At 52.9% G+C, this 19,268-nt stretch overlaps 1 protein-coding gene across 9 annotated transcripts; it reads left to right on the top strand.

Annotated features, from left to right (window-relative positions):
* Positions 1-517: 517 nt before the first annotated feature.
* On the top strand, positions 518-19,231 carry EIF4G1 (eukaryotic translation initiation factor 4 gamma 1). 9 transcript variants are annotated; one of them, XM_081079996.1, is made up of 34 exons: positions 518-648; positions 1,468-1,524; positions 1,739-1,832; positions 2,130-2,216; positions 2,694-2,714; positions 3,294-3,470; positions 3,732-3,801; positions 4,875-4,987; positions 5,808-5,900; positions 6,105-6,171; positions 6,484-7,302; positions 7,563-7,651; positions 7,739-7,925; positions 8,010-8,143; positions 8,268-8,426; positions 8,566-8,754; positions 8,902-9,099; positions 9,323-9,469; positions 9,663-9,899; positions 10,071-10,175; positions 10,289-10,448; positions 10,647-10,747; positions 11,382-11,484; positions 11,705-11,807; positions 12,155-12,387; positions 12,531-12,649; positions 12,744-12,916; positions 13,226-13,351; positions 13,513-13,594; positions 15,176-15,274; positions 15,386-15,520; positions 15,634-15,715; positions 15,836-15,976; positions 18,615-19,231. In XM_081079996.1, exons 3-34 carry the CDS (start codon positions 1,773-1,775, stop codon positions 18,794-18,796), a joined length of 4,791 nt encoding a protein of 1,596 aa, XP_080936122.1. In that variant the 5' UTR covers positions 518-648; positions 1,468-1,524; positions 1,739-1,772; the 3' UTR covers positions 18,797-19,231. The 9 variants fall into 9 exon arrangements, with proteins under 9 accessions (XP_080936122.1, XP_080936119.1, XP_080936118.1 ...); XM_081079993.1 differs by having other exon boundaries at positions 3,702-3,801; positions 8,569-8,754; XM_081079992.1 differs by having other exon boundaries at positions 3,702-3,801.
* Positions 19,232-19,268: the final 37 nt, after the last annotated feature.

Here is a 19,268-nt window from a genome sequence, read left to right as displayed (position 1 = left end):
AACCTTTTGGCAACCGGGCAGGGGTCTTGGGAGTACTTTTCCCATCATTCTGAATTTTCCATGATTGATTTTTTTTACCCTCCCTGGGAGTGGCTGAACTTTGTGAAAAACAAATCTATTCAGATGAATTTCCTAGTTAGAATATTTCAATTCTTTTAGCATAACATTCGATTTAAACTCTTTCAATGATCTACATTATTTTCGAAGGCTGCATAATTCGTATTTCTTTCCGTACTCGTACCACGATTTACTCAGGCAGGACTGAGTCTTTAATTTAATGATTCTAAGCCCCCAGCCAGCAGCTTACCTAGCACTGAATACTCACTCAATAAATGCTTGCTCAAGGTATGAATGAACTAAGAACTGCGGAACAGAGACTCAGAAAGGGGTCTGTCTGGGAGTTCTAAAGTTCGGGAGGGGACACGGGGGCGGGCAGTGGCTGTCACATGACGAGGCGGGGCAAATCCCATGTGCTCCGCGGCGCCGGGCGCGACTCCGCCCTCTGCGCCGGTCACGTGGGGGCGCCGGCTGCGCCTGCGGAGAAGCGGTGGCCGCCGAGCGGGATCTGTGCGGGGAGCCGGAAATGGTTGTGGACTACGTCTGTGCGGCTGCGTGGGGCTCGGCCGCGCGGACTGAAGGAGACTGAAGGTAAAGCCGCCATGTCCGGGCCCGACCCGGCCCCCCCACCCCCTCCCCCCGCATCCGCCGCCATCCGGGCCGGGACCGGCCACTCTGTGCCGCCGCTCCAGCGCCCAGGCTCCGCGGCTCGAGTCCGGGCCCGGGCCCGCCGGGGCCCGATCTCCGGCCCACGTGTGCTCGGCCTGGCCCGGCCTGGCCGCTGGGTGGGGGTGGGGGAGCGCAGGGCCGGGATATGCGGTCCCAGGGGCCTGGGAGGGCGCCGGGTTCGCCGGCCGCGAAGTGCCACTGCGGCCCACCCCGAGGAGGCCCGCGGACGCAGGCACCGCGGCTCCGGGCCCGCCGCCCCCTCCCCCCTCCGCGGCCCGGCCGCCGGGAAGTGACACGTTGTTCTTTGGCACTGGCCGGCCCTGCGCAGGGAGGGCGCGGGAGAGGGAGGCGGCGGCGGCGGGCAGGGAGGAGCCCCCGGCCCCGCCCGCCCTCCGGGCCGACCCTCACTGGCTTGAAACCGGCTCGTCTTCGGCCGCCGCCCGCCCGGCCTTTTACGGCCCGACTCCCGCCCTTCCTGGCCTCCGCTTCGGGGCGGCGGCACGCTTTGCCTTTGGTCCCGCGTGGGTGCCCCCGCGGCCACCCGCGGCAGGCGTGCCTTGTGTGCCCCTGGGCCAGGCCCCGAACCCGGTGTCCCCAGGTGGGGGGTGGGGACACCACGGCCGAAGCTGCTAGCTCCGTTTGTGATCCGGGAGCCTGGTGCCAGCGAGACCTGGAATTTCCGGTCTGGTTGGTCTTGGGCCCCGCGGAGCCAGGTTGATACCCCTCACCTCCCAACCCCAGGCCCTCGGATGCCCAGAACCTGCAGGCCGCACCGTGGACTTTTTCTTAACCGAGGGGGTGAGTGAGGGGGTTGTTTCAGCCGATGAGGGGGGTGGTTGGGGGCTTGACAACGTGTTGGTGGGGACACAAGCTGTGTCTTTTCTGCTCCTTTGCCCCCGTGGCACGTCCGGGGCCCGGTGTGGGACCTAGCCTTTGCTTCGCCCCCTCCCCCACCCCGTTTGCCTTAAGTTTGGGTCCCTTCCCCTTTCCGAGCTCCACTCTTTCCTAACAGGTGCTGGGGGGACCCTGATGTGGCACCAAATGAAATGAACAAAGCTCCACAGCCCACAGGCCCCCCACCTGCCCCATCCCCTGGACTCCCGCAGGTAATGAGGGAGGAATTAGCAGACACGGGTGGGGGTGGGGGAGACCAGGCAGCCGGTCAGAAACAGGTTCCAACCCTCTGGATTTTCCCACCCCCATCTGTGTCAGGGCAAAGTGCAGCTTCCTGCTGCCAAATTGAGACAGGGCCCCTACTTGTTCCCAGGGGCTAGCTGTCATGGGGAGGGGGTATGTGGACTGTTGATGTTCTTGCCACAGATCTGCTCCCCTTACTTTACCAGCTTGGGTTTCTGCCCCACCCGGGTTTCCCCTCTTGCTGAACTCTGGTCTCCCCCCTTCAGCCAGCGTTTCCCCCGGGGCAGACAGCACCGGTGGTGTTCAGTACGCCACAAGCGACACAAATGAACACGCCTTCTCAGCCCCGTCAGGTGAGGGGCTGTGGGGAGGGGAGTAGGGGACCTGGGTGGGAGCCATGGAAAGCGCAGACCAGCTTGGGCCTAGGATGGAAACTCTGGAGGCCCTGTACCTGCCCCAATTTCCTGACAGTTGCTCTGTTCTTTCATGCGGCTCTGCACTTTGTGCTGTTGATTACTTTGGCCCCTTGGGGAGTGTGTAGTCGGTGGGGGTGGCATTCCTAGGGGTCCTGATGCCATGAGAATTGGGGACAATGCTTTGGGTTCTGCTGCCAACTCCTGTTTTCCTATTTCCTCCTTTTACGGGGAGGCTGCCATTGCTCCATTCCCCTTCCCTTCTTTTTGGACTGTGGTAAGATAAACATTCTAGCTGGTTCTTGGCCTTTCTTTGTTTCCTAAATTCTTTCTCACTAAATGGGAGGATTCCTGTCTTACTTCCCCCTTATCACCTTGGGGGTAATTCTCTTCTTTCCTGTCCCCATGTGCTCTCAGGGAGGATTCAGGTCTCTGCAGGTAATACCCTTTTGCTAATCCTGGACCCTCTCCTGGTCTCACTCTTACCGTCCACCCTAGTCAGGGGCTAGACATAGGGACGGGGAGGCTTTAGAGTGGGGACTTGTTTGCTGTCCATACCCTCAGTCTGAGGCCGACCGATGCATGTTAGGGACTAAATCTTGCAGAGTGCATACCTGGGAACCAGGCAACTTGCATGTTAGCTGTTAGCTCCTCAGTAACTTTGGGTGGAGCAGTGCATGCTGGGGAGTAGGTTGCCCTAAAGGGCTTTACTTAGGCATGATGCATCTAGGTGTTAGGAAGCCTCTGTGGAGACGTAGCCTGGTGGGGGTGATATGAGTGTGCATGGCAGTGAGGGAGTAAAAACAGAGAGTGCAAAGTGTATACCTGAGTGTGGAGGGCACGTGTGAGTACAAGAGGCCACTTAACCATCATTTGGTCAAGTGGGACTTGGAAGGACTGGTCCCCATGCTCCGAAGCCCGCAGTACTTCTCTCCACACTAGAGACATTACGGAGTGGCCACTTTGCTGTCCACTTCTCCCCTTCCCAATATCAACTGTCTTCCTCCCTCCTGACAGCACTTCTACCCTAGCCGGGCCCAGCCCCCGAGCAGTGCAGCCTCCCGAGTGCAGAGTGCAGCCCCCGCCCGCCCTGGCCCAGCTGCCCATGTCTACCCTGCTGGATCCCAAGTAATGATGATCCCTTCCCAGATCTCCTACCCAGCCTCCCAGGGGGCCTACTACATCCCTGGACAGGTGAGGCTGGAGGTTTAGGCACTGGAAGTCAGAGAACCTTGTACCCCAACCCTTACCTCCCCTGTCCTGACCCTCCGGTCCCATCTCTTCTCCAGAGGTGGGACTTCCTTCTGGTCACTGCCCAGAATTGGCTTGTCCCATCTTGCCCTACATTCTCTTTGTAGTCTGATAAGGTGCTCAGCTCCCTCAACTCTTTCTCTCCCCTCCTCCTCTCCCTTCCCCCTCCACCAGGGGCGTTCCACATATGTTGTCCCAACACAGCAGTATCCTGTGCAGCCCGGAGCCCCAAGCTTCTATCCGGGTGCAAGCCCTACAGAGTTTGGGACCTACGGTAAGCGGTGAGGGGGAGTGGTGTGAGTGAGTCCCAGGGAGCATCTAAATCCACCAATTCCTCAGATCCTTTCCAGGCTGGTCTCTTGGTCTAAAAATGATAGCGTTGATAGGTAGTAGGGATTGGTGCTTAATATTGGGGGATGGTGGTGGAAATTTTAGCCTATTGCTGAGAGTTGGAGTCCTCCCCACCTCAAGAAATATTGAATCAGGCACCAGTTTGAGGACCTGTCAATAAACATTCCCTCTGGCACTCATTCCATGGTTGGGGGGAGACTTTGTAACATGGATTTGGGAGGTTTTTGTAGCTGTTTTTCATTTACATTCTAGGAAAGGATTAGTCTGTTCTTTATGGCAGTGGTTTCCAAAATTTTTTGATCATCAGGAAAGATTTTGAGTATGTATCTCTAATACGTGTATGTTTTTGTTTGTTTATACGTATGCATAATTTAAACAACACTTAGTGTTGCTTGTGAAAAACAAACAAGTGGAGATTATGGATGAGATTAAAGAGTGCATCCCATTTTGGAGACCATTGCTTTAAGGAATTCCTTTTACCTCATCCTGGGCCTCGTTTATAATGTTACTTTTTTGTTTCCTTGCCCCTGAGTAAAGGGCTGGAGACGGGAACTGGACTCAGGTTGAGTGGCTCAGGGTTGGCAAATCTGTTTTTCGCATTCTCAGCCAGAGACCTGATTCTGTTTCAGGTTAAGTAGTTGCTGCTCCCTCAGAGTACATGTGGTGTCCCGTAGTGGGGTACATACACAGCACCTTATAGGGTAGAAGAAGAAGAGCCAGAGTCTTGGTGGCTGGTGTGTGGTGGGAAAGGAGCGCCTGCCTACGAGGGGTGTGTGTCAGTGTCAGGAATTCTTGTAAACGCAGTTCAGACTGGTTCCCCAGCTTTGATAGACACCTAGTTCCCTTGGGGAGGAGAGTGGGGCAGGGCAAGGGGCCGGCTGTGGGTGATGAGAGGTTCTGGGGTTGGGAGGTGGCTCAAGGAGGCATTTGTATATATGGTTGGCCCTGACGCTGCCACCATTCTTCCTTTCCGTGTATGTCTCCCCTCCACCCAAGCTGGCGCCTACTACCCAGCCCAGGGTGTGCAGCAGTATACCCCTGGTGTGGCCCCTGCCCCGGTTTTGATGAACCAGCCACCCCAGATTGCTCCCAAGAGGGAGCGGAAAACGGTGAGTAGAAACAAGGGGCCCTAGGACATCTGGGAAAGGGAGAATCAAGGTCGGGTGTGTTGTGGATCAGGGAGCAGGAAGTTGAAGGAGCTCATCAGCTGAAGTGGGCAGAGAATGGGGATCTGTGAAATGTGAAATGCTTAGCTTCTCTGTAAGGCACAGAGGTTACAGTGTAGAAGAAGCTCATGGGAAGCCTGAAGTGGCTAGTGGAGAAATTCCTGAGAGACGTGGGTTCCGGGGTCCATACGATCTGCGTTTGGTTTGGGGTTTCTGATGGCTTGCTTTAGATTTAGAAATGGTTTGTTTTCTGTGGCCCTACCTCCCCCACTCCCCAGTCCTGGAAGCTCTTGAGGCCTACGCCTCTGCTCAATCCTCAAGCCCTGGGCGTGGTGCCCAGAATAGGGTGCCAGGGCTGGGGAAGCCGCTGAGTCACCCTGGCTCCACCCACTGGATCTGGGCCCTGCCCCCAGAGATCAGGCCGACTAGCCACAAGTGAGCTGGATGGGTGCTAGACAGGGGTCCTGGGCCCCAGGGTGTGCGGCCACTGCCTGGGGGACTGCTGGTAGGGCAGGGATGAGGGCGGGAGGGGCATTATGATGTACGGGCGGCTCTGTGAGGTCAAGGGCCTCTGAGGGGTGGGAGCCAGGACAGGGACAAGAGCAGCCCGATGGGTTGACAGTAGAACTCATGGGGTTTCTGGCCCCCACCCACCTGCTTTCCGGTGGGGGGTGGAGGGTTGGCCTAGAGTCTTAGGAGTGAGGCAGGGCAGAGACGTGGGCTCCTCCTGCTTCCCATTTATCCCATAGCTTTCTTTCCCCAGATCCGAATTCGAGATCCAAACCAAGGAGGGAAGGATATCACGGAGGAAATTATGTCTGGGGCGCGAACTGCCTCCACACCCACCCCTCCCCAGGTACTGTCTGCTCTCTGAGTAATGCCCTGGCTGGGATGGCGATTCTGCCCTGGACTCCCAGGTCCCTTGGTTTTTTTCCTTCACTAAGGGATTTATTTCCCTGCTTTCCTGGATTTCTAGGCAGAGCTAAAGTAGAAATGGCCCTAGTAAAGAAGGGTTGTGGGACTCTGCAGGGCAAACTTGGTAACCCTTTGTGTCCTGCAGACGGGAGGCAGTCTGGAGCCTCAAGCTAATGGGGAGACACCCCAGGTTGCTGTCGTTGTCCGGCCAGGTACGTGGGCACGTGGGGCAGAACTTTTATGGGGGAGGAGTGTGACACTGTAAAATGCCAGAGAGGTGGGGTTGACTTGAACTGGGTGCCAGAGAAGAATGACGTAGGTTTCAGGTAGTGGAATTTTGAGGGTAGACTGGTTTTTGGCTGAAAAGGGAAAAGGTGGGAGAAGATTGTGGCGTTGTGGCGGTGGTGGTGGTGGTGGTGGTGGTGGTGGATGGATAGGTTAGGAATGTCTTGGCAGGGAGGAAGAGAAGCCACAGCAGTGAAGGACTTGCCTTTAATTACTCATTCTTCTCTCCTGTGGTGCAGATGACCGGTCACAGGGAGCAATCACCGGGGGCCGGTCGGGGCTTCCTGGAACAGAGCACAGCCCTTCAGAATCCCAGCCTTCATCACCTTCTCCGACCCCGTCACCACCCCCAATCTTGGAACCAGGGTCTGAGCCTAGTCTCGCAGTCCTTTCTATTCCTGGGGACACTCTGACAACGGGGATGATACAGATGTCTGTAGAAGAATCAACCTCTGTGCCCCGTGAGACTGGGGAGCCGTATTGCCTCTCTCCAGAGCCCACTCCCCTCGCTGAACCCATACTGGAAGTAGAAGTGACACTTAGCAAACCAATTCCAGAGTCTGAGTTCTCTTCCAGTCCTCTCCAGGTTTCCATCCCCCTGGCATCTCCCAAGGCGGAAGTTCTTCTTGAGCCTAACGGCACGATTCCATCCGAGGATCTGGAACCAGAGCTGGAGTCGAACCCAGAGCTTGCCCCTCTTCCTCTCCTGGCTTGTCCCTCTGAATCCCCCACGCCCATTGCTCCAACTGTCCAACCTGAGGAACTGCTCAACGGAGCCCCCTCGCCACCAGCTGTGGACTTAAGCCCAGTCAGTGAGCCACAGGAGCAGGCCAAGGAAGTTGCAGCACCAGTGGCTTCCCCCGCCGTCCTCTCTGCCACTCCAGCTATGGCTCCTCCAGCTACTTCCCCTGCTCCAGAGGAGGAAATGGAAGAAGAGGAAGAAGAGGAAGAAGAAGGAGAAGCTGAGAGTGAGAAGGGAGGAGAAGAACTGCTCCCCCCGGAGAGCACCCCTGTTCTAGCCCACCTGTCCCAGAATTTGGAGGCAGCAGCAGCCCCAGGTAAGGTGTGGCTGGATGGTAGAGGTGGGGCAGGCGGAGGGTGTGGTTCTTTCTGTTCATTGATAATCTTTCATTTGTGCCATTGTGACTGGGTAAGAAGCCCTGTGATGGAAACTAAACTAGATTAAGGAATTTTAACTCCGGAGAGGGTGTAATGGAAAGGGGAAATTTTACACAGTGGCTGCTTTTTCTTTTTCCCAGGAGTTAGGGGTACTCCTTAAGTTATTCCCAATCCTTTGTCCTTTTTCCCCCGTAAATAGTGGCAGTATCTGTGCCAAAGAGGAGACGAAAAATTAAGGAGCTCAATAAGAAGGAAGCTGTAGGAGATCTTCTAGATGCCTTCAAGGAGGTAAGGGAGCAGTGGGGAGGGGAGAGGGTAGAGTCTGGGTGTGGCACTGGTCGTACTACAACCAACAGGATGTTCCTGTGGTTGCAGGTGAACCCGGGAGTACCAGAGGTTGAAAACCAGCCTCCCGTGGGCAGTAATCCTGGCCCGGAGCCTGAGGGCAGCAGTGAGCCCCCACGGCCTGAAGACTCAGAGGAGCCCTGGGACTCGAAGGAGGACAAAATTCACAATGCTGAGAACATCCAGCCTGCGGAGCAGAAGTACGAGTATAAGTCAGGTATGCTGAAGGGAGGGTTAGGATGCGGGGTGCTCTTGTTAGGGCCCCAGGAGACAATAGTACTTCATCCCGTCCTTCTTGCAGATCAGTGGAAACCTCTAAACCTTGAGGAAAAAAAGCGTTATGATCGGGAGTTCCTGCTTGGCTTTCAGTTCATCTTTGCCAGTCTGCAGAAGCCAGAGGGCCTGCCCCATATCAGCGATGTGGTGTTGGACAAGGTGGGTGGGCTTGAGGGGGAGGCTAGCTCGGTGCTGACTGGTGGCCTCGGGAGGAGCCTGAGGTCCTGAAAGAACAGTCAGTAGCCGTGGCCCGTTTCTGATACCTTCTCCGTCCACTTCACAGGCCAACAAAACACCACTGCGGCCACTGGATCCCACTAGACTTCAAGGCATAAACTGTGGCCCAGACTTCACTCCATCCTTTGCCAACCTTGGCCGACCAGCCCTCAGCAACCGTGGGCCCCCACGGGGTGGGCCAGGTGGGGAGCTGCCCCGAGGGCCGGTGAGTGAGACTGACTAGAGGGGCAGCTGGGCAGGGGGAGTGGGGGTGTGGCCCTCTGGTTGGGGGGAGGGAGAAGTCAGCCTTGGAGATGTGTGGTGTTTCGAGTGTGCTGACTACTTCTGTACCTTCCCTTATTTAGCAGGCTGGTCTGGGACCCCGGCGCTCTCAGCAGGGCCCCCGAAAGGAGCCACGCAAGATTATTGCCACAGTGTTAATGACCGAAGATATAAAACTGAACAAAGCCGAGAAGGCCTGGAAACCCAGCAGCAAGCGGACGGCCGCTGATAAGGACCGAGGGGAAGAGGATGCTGATGGCAGCAAAACCCAGGTACCAACTTGGGGCCGGCTTGGCTTTTTTGCTTCTGTTTCATCCTCATCTGCAGTAAGTCCCCACCACCCTTTCTAATCCCTCCCAGTGGCCTCTGTTCTGAGACTCACTGGATCCTGTGTCTTCTCTGCGCCTTCTCCCCACCAGGACCTGTTCCGCAGGGTGCGCTCCATTCTGAATAAGCTGACACCCCAGATGTTTCAGCAGCTGATGAAGCAGGTGACGCAGCTGGCCATCGACACGGAGGAACGCCTCAAAGGGGTCATTGACCTCATCTTCGAGAAGGCCATTTCAGAACCCAACTTCTCTGTGGCCTATGCCAACATGTGCCGCTGCCTCATGGCGGTTAGTTTCCACTGTTTTCTAAGTCTTGTGGTTTGGTTTCCACTTCTGTTCCCAAGACTCCCTTGAGTCCAGTTCTTGCTTCTCCTCCAGCCTGTGTTGTTGATGGCAGCCAGGAGGAGGCAGGGCTGGGGCTCGAGGTATTCCTGGGTTAGGTAGTTAAAGATTCTGGGAGGGCCTGCATGTCTTGGACTAGTCTGAATGTGACATCCTCTTCGACATACAGCTCAAAGTGCCCACTACAGAAAAGCCAACAGTGACTGTGAACTTTCGAAAACTGTTGTTGAATCGATGTCAGAAGGAGTTTGAAAAAGACAAAGATGACGATGAAGTTTTTGAGAAGAAGCAAAAAGAGATGGACGAAGCTGCTACGGTAAGAGAAAACCCAACTCCACTGCCCACCCAGATGCCCCTCAGCTGTAGAGTTGGGGGTGGGGAGAGTAGTTTGGGGGGTGTCTCTGCCTTAGGACATAAGTGCTTGTTGCTGAGTTTAGAAATTCGATATGTAGGAGGGAGTTTTAGCTGTGTGGTTGGGTATCTTTTGATGTGATCCCCTTGACTGGCAGGCAGAGGAACGGGGACGTCTGAAGGAAGAGCTGGAAGAGGCTCGAGACATAGCCCGACGGCGCTCTTTAGGGAATATCAAGTTTATCGGGGAGTTGTTCAAGCTGAAGATGTTGACAGAGGCCATAATGCATGACTGCGTGGTTAAACTACTTAAGAACCATGACGAAGAGTCCCTCGAATGCCTTTGCCGTCTGCTCACCACCATTGGCAAAGACCTCGACTTTGAAAAAGCCAAGGTAGGAGTCCTTGGAGGTGGAGGGGGACAGGCTGAAGCGCGCAGGGCCTGCTGTGCACTGACACATTCCCTGTTGTGTCCGGGCCACTGAGCCACAGTGATGGAGCTGAGGGCCTGCAGCTGGAGGTAAGGGATTAGAAGTTCCTGGCCTGATCCTTTTGCTTCTCCCTAGCCCCGAATGGATCAATATTTCAACCAGATGGAAAAAATCATTAAGGAAAAGAAGACTTCATCCCGAATCCGCTTTATGCTGCAGGATGTGCTGGATCTGCGACGGGTGTGTGTTCCCTCCTTCCCGTCGCTCGCTAGTCTTCTGCCTCTGACCTCACAGCCCCCAGTTGCCGGCACTGCTTTGGCGCTCTGATGTCTTAAGTACCTCTGTCCCCACAGAGCAACTGGGTGCCACGCCGGGGGGACCAAGGTCCCAAGACCATTGACCAGATCCACAAGGAGGCAGAGTTGGAGGAGCATCGGGAGCACATAAAAGTGCAGCAGCTGATGGCCAAGGGCAGCGACAAGCGTCGGGGTGGCCCTCCAGGCCCACCTATCAGTGAGTTTGAGGCCAGACTTGAGGAGGGGCAGTGTGAGGGCCTGTGCTTTCCCCTGATGACTTCTTCTTAGTGCCACGTGTCTGGGCCACTGAACTCCATGATGGAACTGAGGATCTGAGGAAGCGAGTCTGGGGCGGCCCGAGGGGCAGGGCTGCCGGCCTCACTCACAGCTCCAGTGTGCTCTCCTTTTGTCCCAGGCCGCGGCCTTCCCCTTGTGGATGACGGCGGCTGGAACACGGTCCCCATCAGTAAGGGCAGCCGCCCTATTGACACCTCACGACTCACCAAGATCACGAAGGTAGGGCTGTGTGTTGGAGGGAGTGATGTGGATGGAGGGTGAAGAGGGATCAGGTGGCATTAGACACAACTGGGTCTTAGTCCCCTGACTCCCTGAGGTGGGGAAGGTGACAGCTGCATTTTCCCTCTTGGACTAACTGGTTAGATTACCAGAGACAGGACTACCCACCCCGGGAGCAAAGTATTCACATTGCTTCTGGCCCCTCAGTGGTCAGCAAACTGATGCGGGCACCAGGTGCAGCCCATTCATTCCCTGCTTCTGCACTTCCCACAGACTGAGAATGGTTTTCATATTTTTAATGGTTGGGAAAAAGTGAATACTGTTATGTGATGTGAAAGTATGTGAAATTTAAATTTCAATGTCCGTAGTTTTATTGGAACACAGCCACACTCATTCCCTTCAAGTATCGTCTGTGATTGCTGTCCTGTGACAGTGGCAGTGTTGGAGTTGAAATAGAAACTGTGTGGCTGGAAAGCCTAAAATATTTACTACCTGGCCCTTTACAGGAAAAGTTTTCTTAAAAAAAAAAAAAAAAAGTTTTCTTGGCCCCTGGTCTAGGCCTTTCGTGGCTGCGTGTGGCTGGGGGCTTTAGCCAATTAGACCCATGACTTTCCACTTCCCTTTCCTTCCTCAGCCTGGCTCCATTGATTCTAACAACCAGCTCTTCGCACCTGGAGGGCGATTGAGCTGGGGCAAGGGCAGCAGTGGAGGCTCAGGAGCCAAGCCCTCTGACGCAGGTATGGGAGGTCACTGTAAAGAGCTGCGTGCTTATTTATTAGCTCTTGAGGGTAGAGCTTTGTCTCTGGGAGGCTTTTGGTACAGAGTGGTTAGTTAATCCAGGGGCTGTGTACTTGGTAGGCTTTAGTGTTGGGATTAGGACCAAGTATCCTAAACTGGCAACTAGGTGATAGGATGTAAGAAAATGGAGGTTTTAATCTTGCTTTTCTGCCTCCTCAGCATCAGAAGCTGCTCGTCCAGCTACTAGTACCTTGAATCGCTTCTCAGCCCTTCAACAAGCAGCACCTACAGAAAGCACAGAAAACAGACGTGTGGCCCAGAGGTGAGGTTTTCTAGGTGTCTTTGTTCTTCACACGGAGAGGACCATGATTGGGTTTCGGTTGTTGCCATAGGAATCCTTAACACCTACAACGTTCAGGGGCCCTTGCTTGAGATTGGAGCAATTTTCCTGGTGCCAAGAACAAGGCCCGGGCTTGAGGAGGGGCAGTGTGAAGGCCTGTGCTTTCCCCTGATGACTTCTTCTTAGTGCCACGTGTCTGGGCCACTGAACCCCATGATGGAACTGAGGATCTGAGGAAGCAAGGCTGGGGCGGCCCATTGGTTGGGTAGTTAAAGGAAACAGCGCCTGGGTAGTACAGGTGAGAGACCATGTGCTTGTCTTTCTTCCAGGAGTAGCTTGAGCCGAGAACGCGGTGAGAAAGCTGGGGACAGGGGAGACCGCCTAGAACGGAGTGAACGGGGAGGTGACCGTGGGGACCGCCTTGATCGCTCTCGGACACCTGCCACCAAGCGGAGTTTTAGCAAGGAGGTGGAGGAGCGGAGTAGAGAGCGGCCCTCCCAGCCTGAGGGGCTGCGCAAGGCATCCAGCCTCTCAGAAGATCGGGACCGCGGGCGCGATGCCGGTAAGCGGCTGGGAGAGGACACGAGGGGAATGGTGTGCGCTGCTTTGGAATTTGCCAGTCCCTACACCGTCTTCAGAGCTCATACCCCGTTTGCTGGGAAGACGGGAACTGAAGAGTCTCTGATCTGTTTTGTATCCCCTCAGTGAAGCGAGAAGCCACCCTCCCCCCGGTGAGCCCCCCAAAGGCCGTGCTGTCTGAGGAGGAGCTGGAGAAGAAATCCAAGGCAATCATTGAGGAATACCTCCATCTCAATGACATGAAGGTTGGCAGTGGGAGGGAGCTGAGTGATGGCAGAGTGGGTGGGGTGTGGGTCACACGCAGACTATTCTCCCTCCTATACCCTGTGCCCTCTGCAGGAAGCAGTGCAGTGTGTGCAGGAGCTCGCCTCACCTTCCCTGCTCTTTATCTTTGTCCGGCATGGCATCGAGTCCACACTGGAGCGCAGCGCCATTGCTCGTGAACATATGGGACAGCTGCTGCACCAGCTGCTCAGTGCCGGGCACCTCTCCACTGCTCAGTACTACCAAGGGTACGACTGACCTCTGTGGGCCTCCACTTTTACACACCTACAGAGTTCCCTTCTTTGTAAGGCCTGTGGACCCTTGGGTAAGAGTGTAGGCTCCTCAACCATCCTGGTCAATATTACTTCTGGCAGGGATGGGTGTGAGCCATCTAAGGACAAGAAGGTGGCCTTAGCTGGAGATAATTGCCCCATGTTGAGGAAATGTTCTTGAGGGGCTCCACAGTTGATCCTTTAGACATGCCTTGTTGACCCAGAAGAAGGGTCAGGGCCTGGCTCCTCTTTTCTAGAATGTCCTGATTTGAATTCCCTTTGTAGGCTGTATGAAGTCCTAGAATTGGCTGAAGACATGGAAATCGACATCCCCCATGTGTGGCTCTACCTAGCAGAACTGGTGACGCCGATTCTGCAGGATGGTGGCGTGTCCATGGGGGAGCTGTTTAGGTGAGCTCCGTTTGGTGGAATTCAGGGAGGATAAAGGCAGAAAGAAAGAGGAGAGGGAAGGGAGGAGTGGCAGGTTCGACACCTGGTTTAGGGAAAAATGAGGTAGTGTGTTGAGAGAGCTTTTTGTGGAGGCTATGAACACAGACTGAGTTTTCTTACAGGGAGATTACGAAGCCTCTGAGGCCCCTGGGCAAAGCTGCCTCCCTGTTGCTGGAGATCCTGGGGCTTCTGTGCAAAAGCGTGGTGAGTGAGAGCCTTTCAGGGGTGATGCGATCAGGACTTCTCTTGGCACCATGCGGTTTGGGCTACTTGCGGTGACCCTGAAGCCTCGTGGTCCTTTGGTAGAATGGGGTTAATGGAGATGGTACTGTTGTGTTGGTACCTTAGAGGCTGGCACACTCCCTCTGACCAGTTCCTCTTGTGAGTTCTGGACGAGGCATGAGAATGGGAATCTAAGACCCTAGGCTCTTGATTGGTTGATTCATTCATTCATTCATTCATTCATTCATTCATTCATTCATTCAACTAGTGTTTTGTTTTTGTTTTTCTAAACAAACATTTACCACATACTGGGCCCTGGGAATACAGCAGTGAATAAAACACAGGAAACAAGTTGGAAGAGAAAAAAAGTAAGAAATGACAGCTTTGTAAAAACAACAGTGTGAAATAAAGCATGAAATAAAGTACTTGAAATGGAGTATTTTAAAGTACTGTGAGGTTGCAAAGGAGTGTGTTTGGTAATGTTCATGACAGTAAGCTTTTCCTGGAAGGGCACTGAAGCTGCCTTGTGAAAGTTAATTGGTGACTAGCATGTGGAAAGATGGGAAAGGCAAGCTGGCTGTGGTGCCTTCCAGCTTCTCAGTGAGAAGTTGGTAGTGAGAACTTGGAAAGTGCAGTTTCAAAAGAGTTCAGCCATCTGGAACCCGGAAGAGTGAGACTTTGAATTGAAAGGAATTGTTCCTTCGGTATCATATTAATCTTTTTAGATAGAAATATGTACCAGGATAATTTGTGTTTTTTTTTTTAAAAAAAGAAAGCATATTGAACTACTTAGGTATTTTCATTGAATGTGCGGTGCCATAGATTATAGGATGTGTTTATGCTCTGCTAAGAAAAGACTTGTGGTCATATTTTTTAAATGTAACATATCAGCAGTGAGACAGCTCCATTTTAGTGGTGTTAAAATGGGCATCTTTAAAGTCCATGAGCTACAACTTTATTAAGAGTTGATGTCATCATTTCGAATATCTGTTAGTATAAAAGAATAATGCCTTTAGAATCTCTTGCCTTGTACAGAAAATGGGCTGACTGCTGTTTGTGTGAAGATTTCTCGTTTGCATTGGGGGTGGAGGGTATATCTGCTTCTAAAATGTTCTGGACTTGGAAAACAAGCATACTTGTTAGTCATCCTCTCCCATAAGCATTGTTACTTGGAGTAATGAAAAACTAAACTATTTTAGAAAAAGGCAGATGAGTGTGGAAAGCTGGAATAAGATATTTGGATTTAGTTGCGTATCTTTTGTGGTTCAGTAATTCTTTGAGATCTTGTGGAAGCTAATGAACATTTTTCCTGGAGACTCTTAGGTCATCCCCACCAGCCTCATAGCACTGCGGTGGGTGCGTTCTTGTGTCTAGGACTGAAGTCTGTGCCCAGTGCTAGACTAGGTGTGGAGGGACTCTGCCTGTTTGGTACCTCGGTAGCATCCTTAGGTCCTAGCCCCTGGTAGGCACTTAGTGAACTTGGAGTAAGTATCTGATGGATGCCATTTGTGGTGCTGGTAGATTATTGAAGAGAGATAGTTGCTGAGTTGGTCTGTTTTTCAGGGTCCCAAAAAGGTGGGGGCATTGTGGCGAGAGGCTGGACTCAGCTGGAAAGAATTTCTACCTGAAGGCCAGGACATTGGTGCCTTCGTCACTGAACAGGTTTGTGGCTGCCGTTAGGTTAACTCCATGTGGGGCTGGCTGATGTCTCTCTTTCCTCATTTCACTCACCTGGTACACTTTCCTCCTGACTATGGGCCGTTTCGCTTGCAGAAAGTGGACTATACCCTGGGAGAGGAGTCAGAAGCCCCTGGCCAGAGGTTGCTCTCCTCTGAAGAGCTAAGCAGGCAACTGGAGAAGCTGCTCAAGGAGAGCAGCAATAACCAGCGCGTGTTTGACTGGATAGAAGTATGTTTCTCCTGAGTATTGGGAAAGAGGGATAAAGGAGAGGTGGTTCTTGGTGTGGTGATGGAGGTACAGTGAGAACTTGTGAACCATGTATTTCTCTTTCTCCTGCACAGGCCAACCTGAGTGAGCAGCAGGTAGCATCCAACACATTTGTTCGAGCCCTCATGACAACTGTCTGCTATTCCGCAATTATCTGTAAGAGGAGCCAGGGAGATGGCGGGGCAAGGGAGGGAGGGAGTTTTTGGTCTTTGCCTCCTGGTTGTGAACCAGGCTGAGGGTGTGTTATTCCACTTATCCGTGTCTTCCTTCCTGTAGTTGAAACTCCGCTCCGAGTGAATGTTGAGGTGCTGAAAGCGCGAGCGAAATTGCTACAGAAATATCTATGTGATGAGCAGAAGGAGCTGCAGGCACTCTACGCCCTTCAGGCCCTTGTAGTGACCTTAGAGCAGCCCGCCAGTAAGAGCCGGGATGGGGGGAGGAGAAGGGGGCAGTGGAAGAGCTGCCAGATACCAGGGGCAGTCATGGAAAGTGCCTCAACCCAGGAAAGGTTGGGTGGTCATTGGAGAGTAAAATGCTCTGATGGTTGATTCTTGACCTCTATGACGTTTGTTTCCTTGCCTACAAATGGAAGGAGTTAGACTCAGCCTTGAAGGCTGGCTACCTGTTTTGTGCTTAGCCAGCTATTAGGTGTCAGGAGTGCAGAGATGATAAATGGTAACGTTTTCCTCTGCCTGGCACAGGACCGAGGTGCTTTTCTTCCCTCATTTAATCCTCACAAGTATTGTTTAGGGTAGATGGTGTTACCCTCTTTTCCATATTGAAAGACCGAGGCTTAGGTTAACATGCCTGAGGTTGTGTGCTTTCAGCAAATGGGTATGTGCCAGGGCCCTGGATATTACATTGAGTAAGTCACGCACAGTTCCTGTGCTGGCCTGGAGTCTATAACAGAGTGATAAGTATTGGAAGATGGGTCTGGAAGGGTACAGCTAGTCTGAGGGATAATGAGTGGGAATTGACAAATGGGAACTAAGTGACAAATAGGATGGGGAGAGACTTGGAACAAAGGAACTATGTAAAGGAAGGCCCTGAAGTAGAAAGAACTGGACACAAGATAAAAGACCTTTTGAAGGAAGGCCATTGCGGGAGAGCAAGTAACCAGTCATATATAAAGCAAGATGGACATGGGCCAGGTCACACAGGGCTGTGTAAGCTGTGGGACAAATTTTGGGCTTTAGCCTAAGGCCCGGAAGAGGCCTTTGGGATTTTTAAGCAAGGAATAAAAAAATTCTATCTTAGTTTTTAGATCATCCTGGCCAATAGTGGGAAGAGTGGTTTGGAATGGGGGTGACTGTGAATGTGGCAGGATCAGCAGATCAGGAGTGGTGTTGGTAGTGGCTCAGCCTTGCCGGTGACAGTGGAGATGGGAGAGGAGTGGACAGTTTTAAGATGCACTGGCCTGGGAGAGGGTGATGAGAGACCAGAAGTCATATGACTCCCAGGATGGTTTTAGCAGGTGAGGTGATAGTGTGGCACCATCCACTGGGTGGTAGGAAGCACTGGACCGAGTAGTTTGGTCATCATGAATTTGTGGTCTGTGGGTAGTGGTGATCAGGGATGCTGGCAGACAGCTGGGTGTGTGGATTCATTTGGAGACGAAGAGGTCAGGGGTGGAGGTTAATCTGGCACAGGGCAGCACATGCAAGTCACAAGAAGACAGGATTGCCTGAGGGAGAGTGTTGAGAGCCTAAGATGGCACCTTGAAGTGCAGCACCCACAGCTAGGGAATCATCGGACAGGGCCCTATGAACAAAGGACAGTAATTTTAGGAGAGGGAAGTGGTCAGTAATGCAAGACGCTACTTGAGAGTCCCATGGGAGGAGACCTGAAAGTTAAGGGCTACTGGAATATAAAAACATGGAGGCCACCCTGGCAGAAACATTTGGTGGAACAGGGGACAGAATCTGCATTGGAAAGAACTGAGTAAAACTTGACTGAGACAGGAAAAAGGAAACAACAAATGTAGACAAAATCTGAATTCAATTAATCTGTTGTCAAAAGACAAAAATCTTTTGTTTGGTTGTAGGAGATAGTGGTTGTAAAGGAGGCCTTTTGTGTTGAGATTGGAGAAACTTGGGCTTAAAAATACAGGGCAGAGTGGATAATCAATTATATAGGGTCCCTAGGATGGGTGTGCATGGGACTTAGAGCACACGTTTGGGGTAAGTGACCGGCTGCTGTTGGCGGTGGTACAGGAGTGGGGGGGTTGTCCACAGGTGGCGGCTGTAGATAGATCTGAGGGTGTCCTGGCTTACAGCTTCTCATAAATGGCTCAGTGTTTCACAAATGGACTCTAGATGAATCTTACGCTTTATTCATTTCTTTATTCAGAAATGTATTCACTACTCAGCCTCTTGCTTTTAGAAGTGTTAAGTTTGCTTTGGAAATACTGGCAGTGCAGTGTGGCGAAGGGAATCAGTTGTGTTCAGGGTTATAGGACAAATGCTTGGAAAGGGTAGTAGCCAATGGGTGAGGGAGAAAGAGGGTCAGAGCAAGAGATGCTTGAGTTGAGCCTAAAAGAATTCATCAGGAAGGTGACAAGAGAAAGGATGTTCTTGCCAAAAAATATAGCACATGTAAAAGTGTCAGAGAGGGTGTGTATGTTCAGATGTGTGGAAAGTTAAAAGGAAATTGGGATCGACCATTTGTCAGAATCTAATGGGGGCCAGTGGATGCTCTAGGTTATACCTTGTCAGTGATACAGCTGGGACTTTTGTAATTTCCCTAATTCAGGAGTACCAGTTCTTCATGTAGTTTTTTCCATTAAACATCGTAAGTGGAGAAATTTGAAGCTGCTGAGGTGAGGCTGGGCAGATTTGTAAGGTTTGGCCAAGTGACTGATTCCTGTCTCTTAGACCAAGAGATTTTTAGCTTCCTATTAGAGACCTAGTCACTTTGAAATGGTCAGACACACAGTTGTCAGGATGGTGGGTCAAGAGTCTTGTTTTAATATTGGAGCTTGAGGAGGGATCCTTTGCGGATGGGATGGGGTCGTTGTGGGCAGTACGCCTCTTAACTCTGTCCTGCCTGCTTGCAGACCTGCTTCGGACGTTCTTTGATAAGCTGTACGATGAGGACGTGGTGAAGGAGGACGCCTTCTACAGCTGGGAGAGTAGCAAGGACCCTGCTGAGCAGCAGGGCAAGGGCGTGGCCCTTAAATCTGTCACAGCCTTCTTCAAGTGGCTTCGTGAGGCAGAGGAGGAGTCTGACCACAACTGAGGGCGGGGTGGGGCCGGGGACTTGGAGCCCCATGGACACTCGGATGGCCCAGCCAGCCGCCTGGACTGCAGGGGAGTCAGCAGCAGTGGCGGCGGCAGTGGGTGCCTGTAGTGCGATGGTGTCTAAGCTAATAAAGTGGCTGAAGACGCAGGATGGCTTGGGGCTGCCTGGGGCCCCCTCCAGGATGCTGCCAAGTGTCCCTCTCCTCCCCTTGGGGCACAGAGATATATATAAAGTCTTGAAATTTGGTGTGTCTTGGGGGGGGCACCACTGCCTGCCCCTGAGGTCCTTTTTTTATTTTCTGAAAATCACTCTTGGGACTGCCGTCCTCGCTGCTGGGGGCATATGCCCCAGCCCCTGCACCACCCCTGCTGCTGCCTGGGCAGGGGGAAGGGGGGCACGGTGCCTGTAATTATTAAACATGAATTCAATTAAGCTCACTGCCTGTACTTTGTGGCCTGCTCCCTCTGGA

The sequence above is a fragment of the Rhinolophus hipposideros genome (genome assembly GCF_964194185.1).
Source record: "Rhinolophus hipposideros genome assembly, chromosome: 2".
Taxonomy (NCBI): Eukaryota; Metazoa; Chordata; class Mammalia; order Chiroptera; family Rhinolophidae; genus Rhinolophus; species Rhinolophus hipposideros.
The sequence above is the reverse complement of the archived record's forward strand: the minus strand, read 5'-3'. Positions and strand labels throughout refer to the sequence as shown.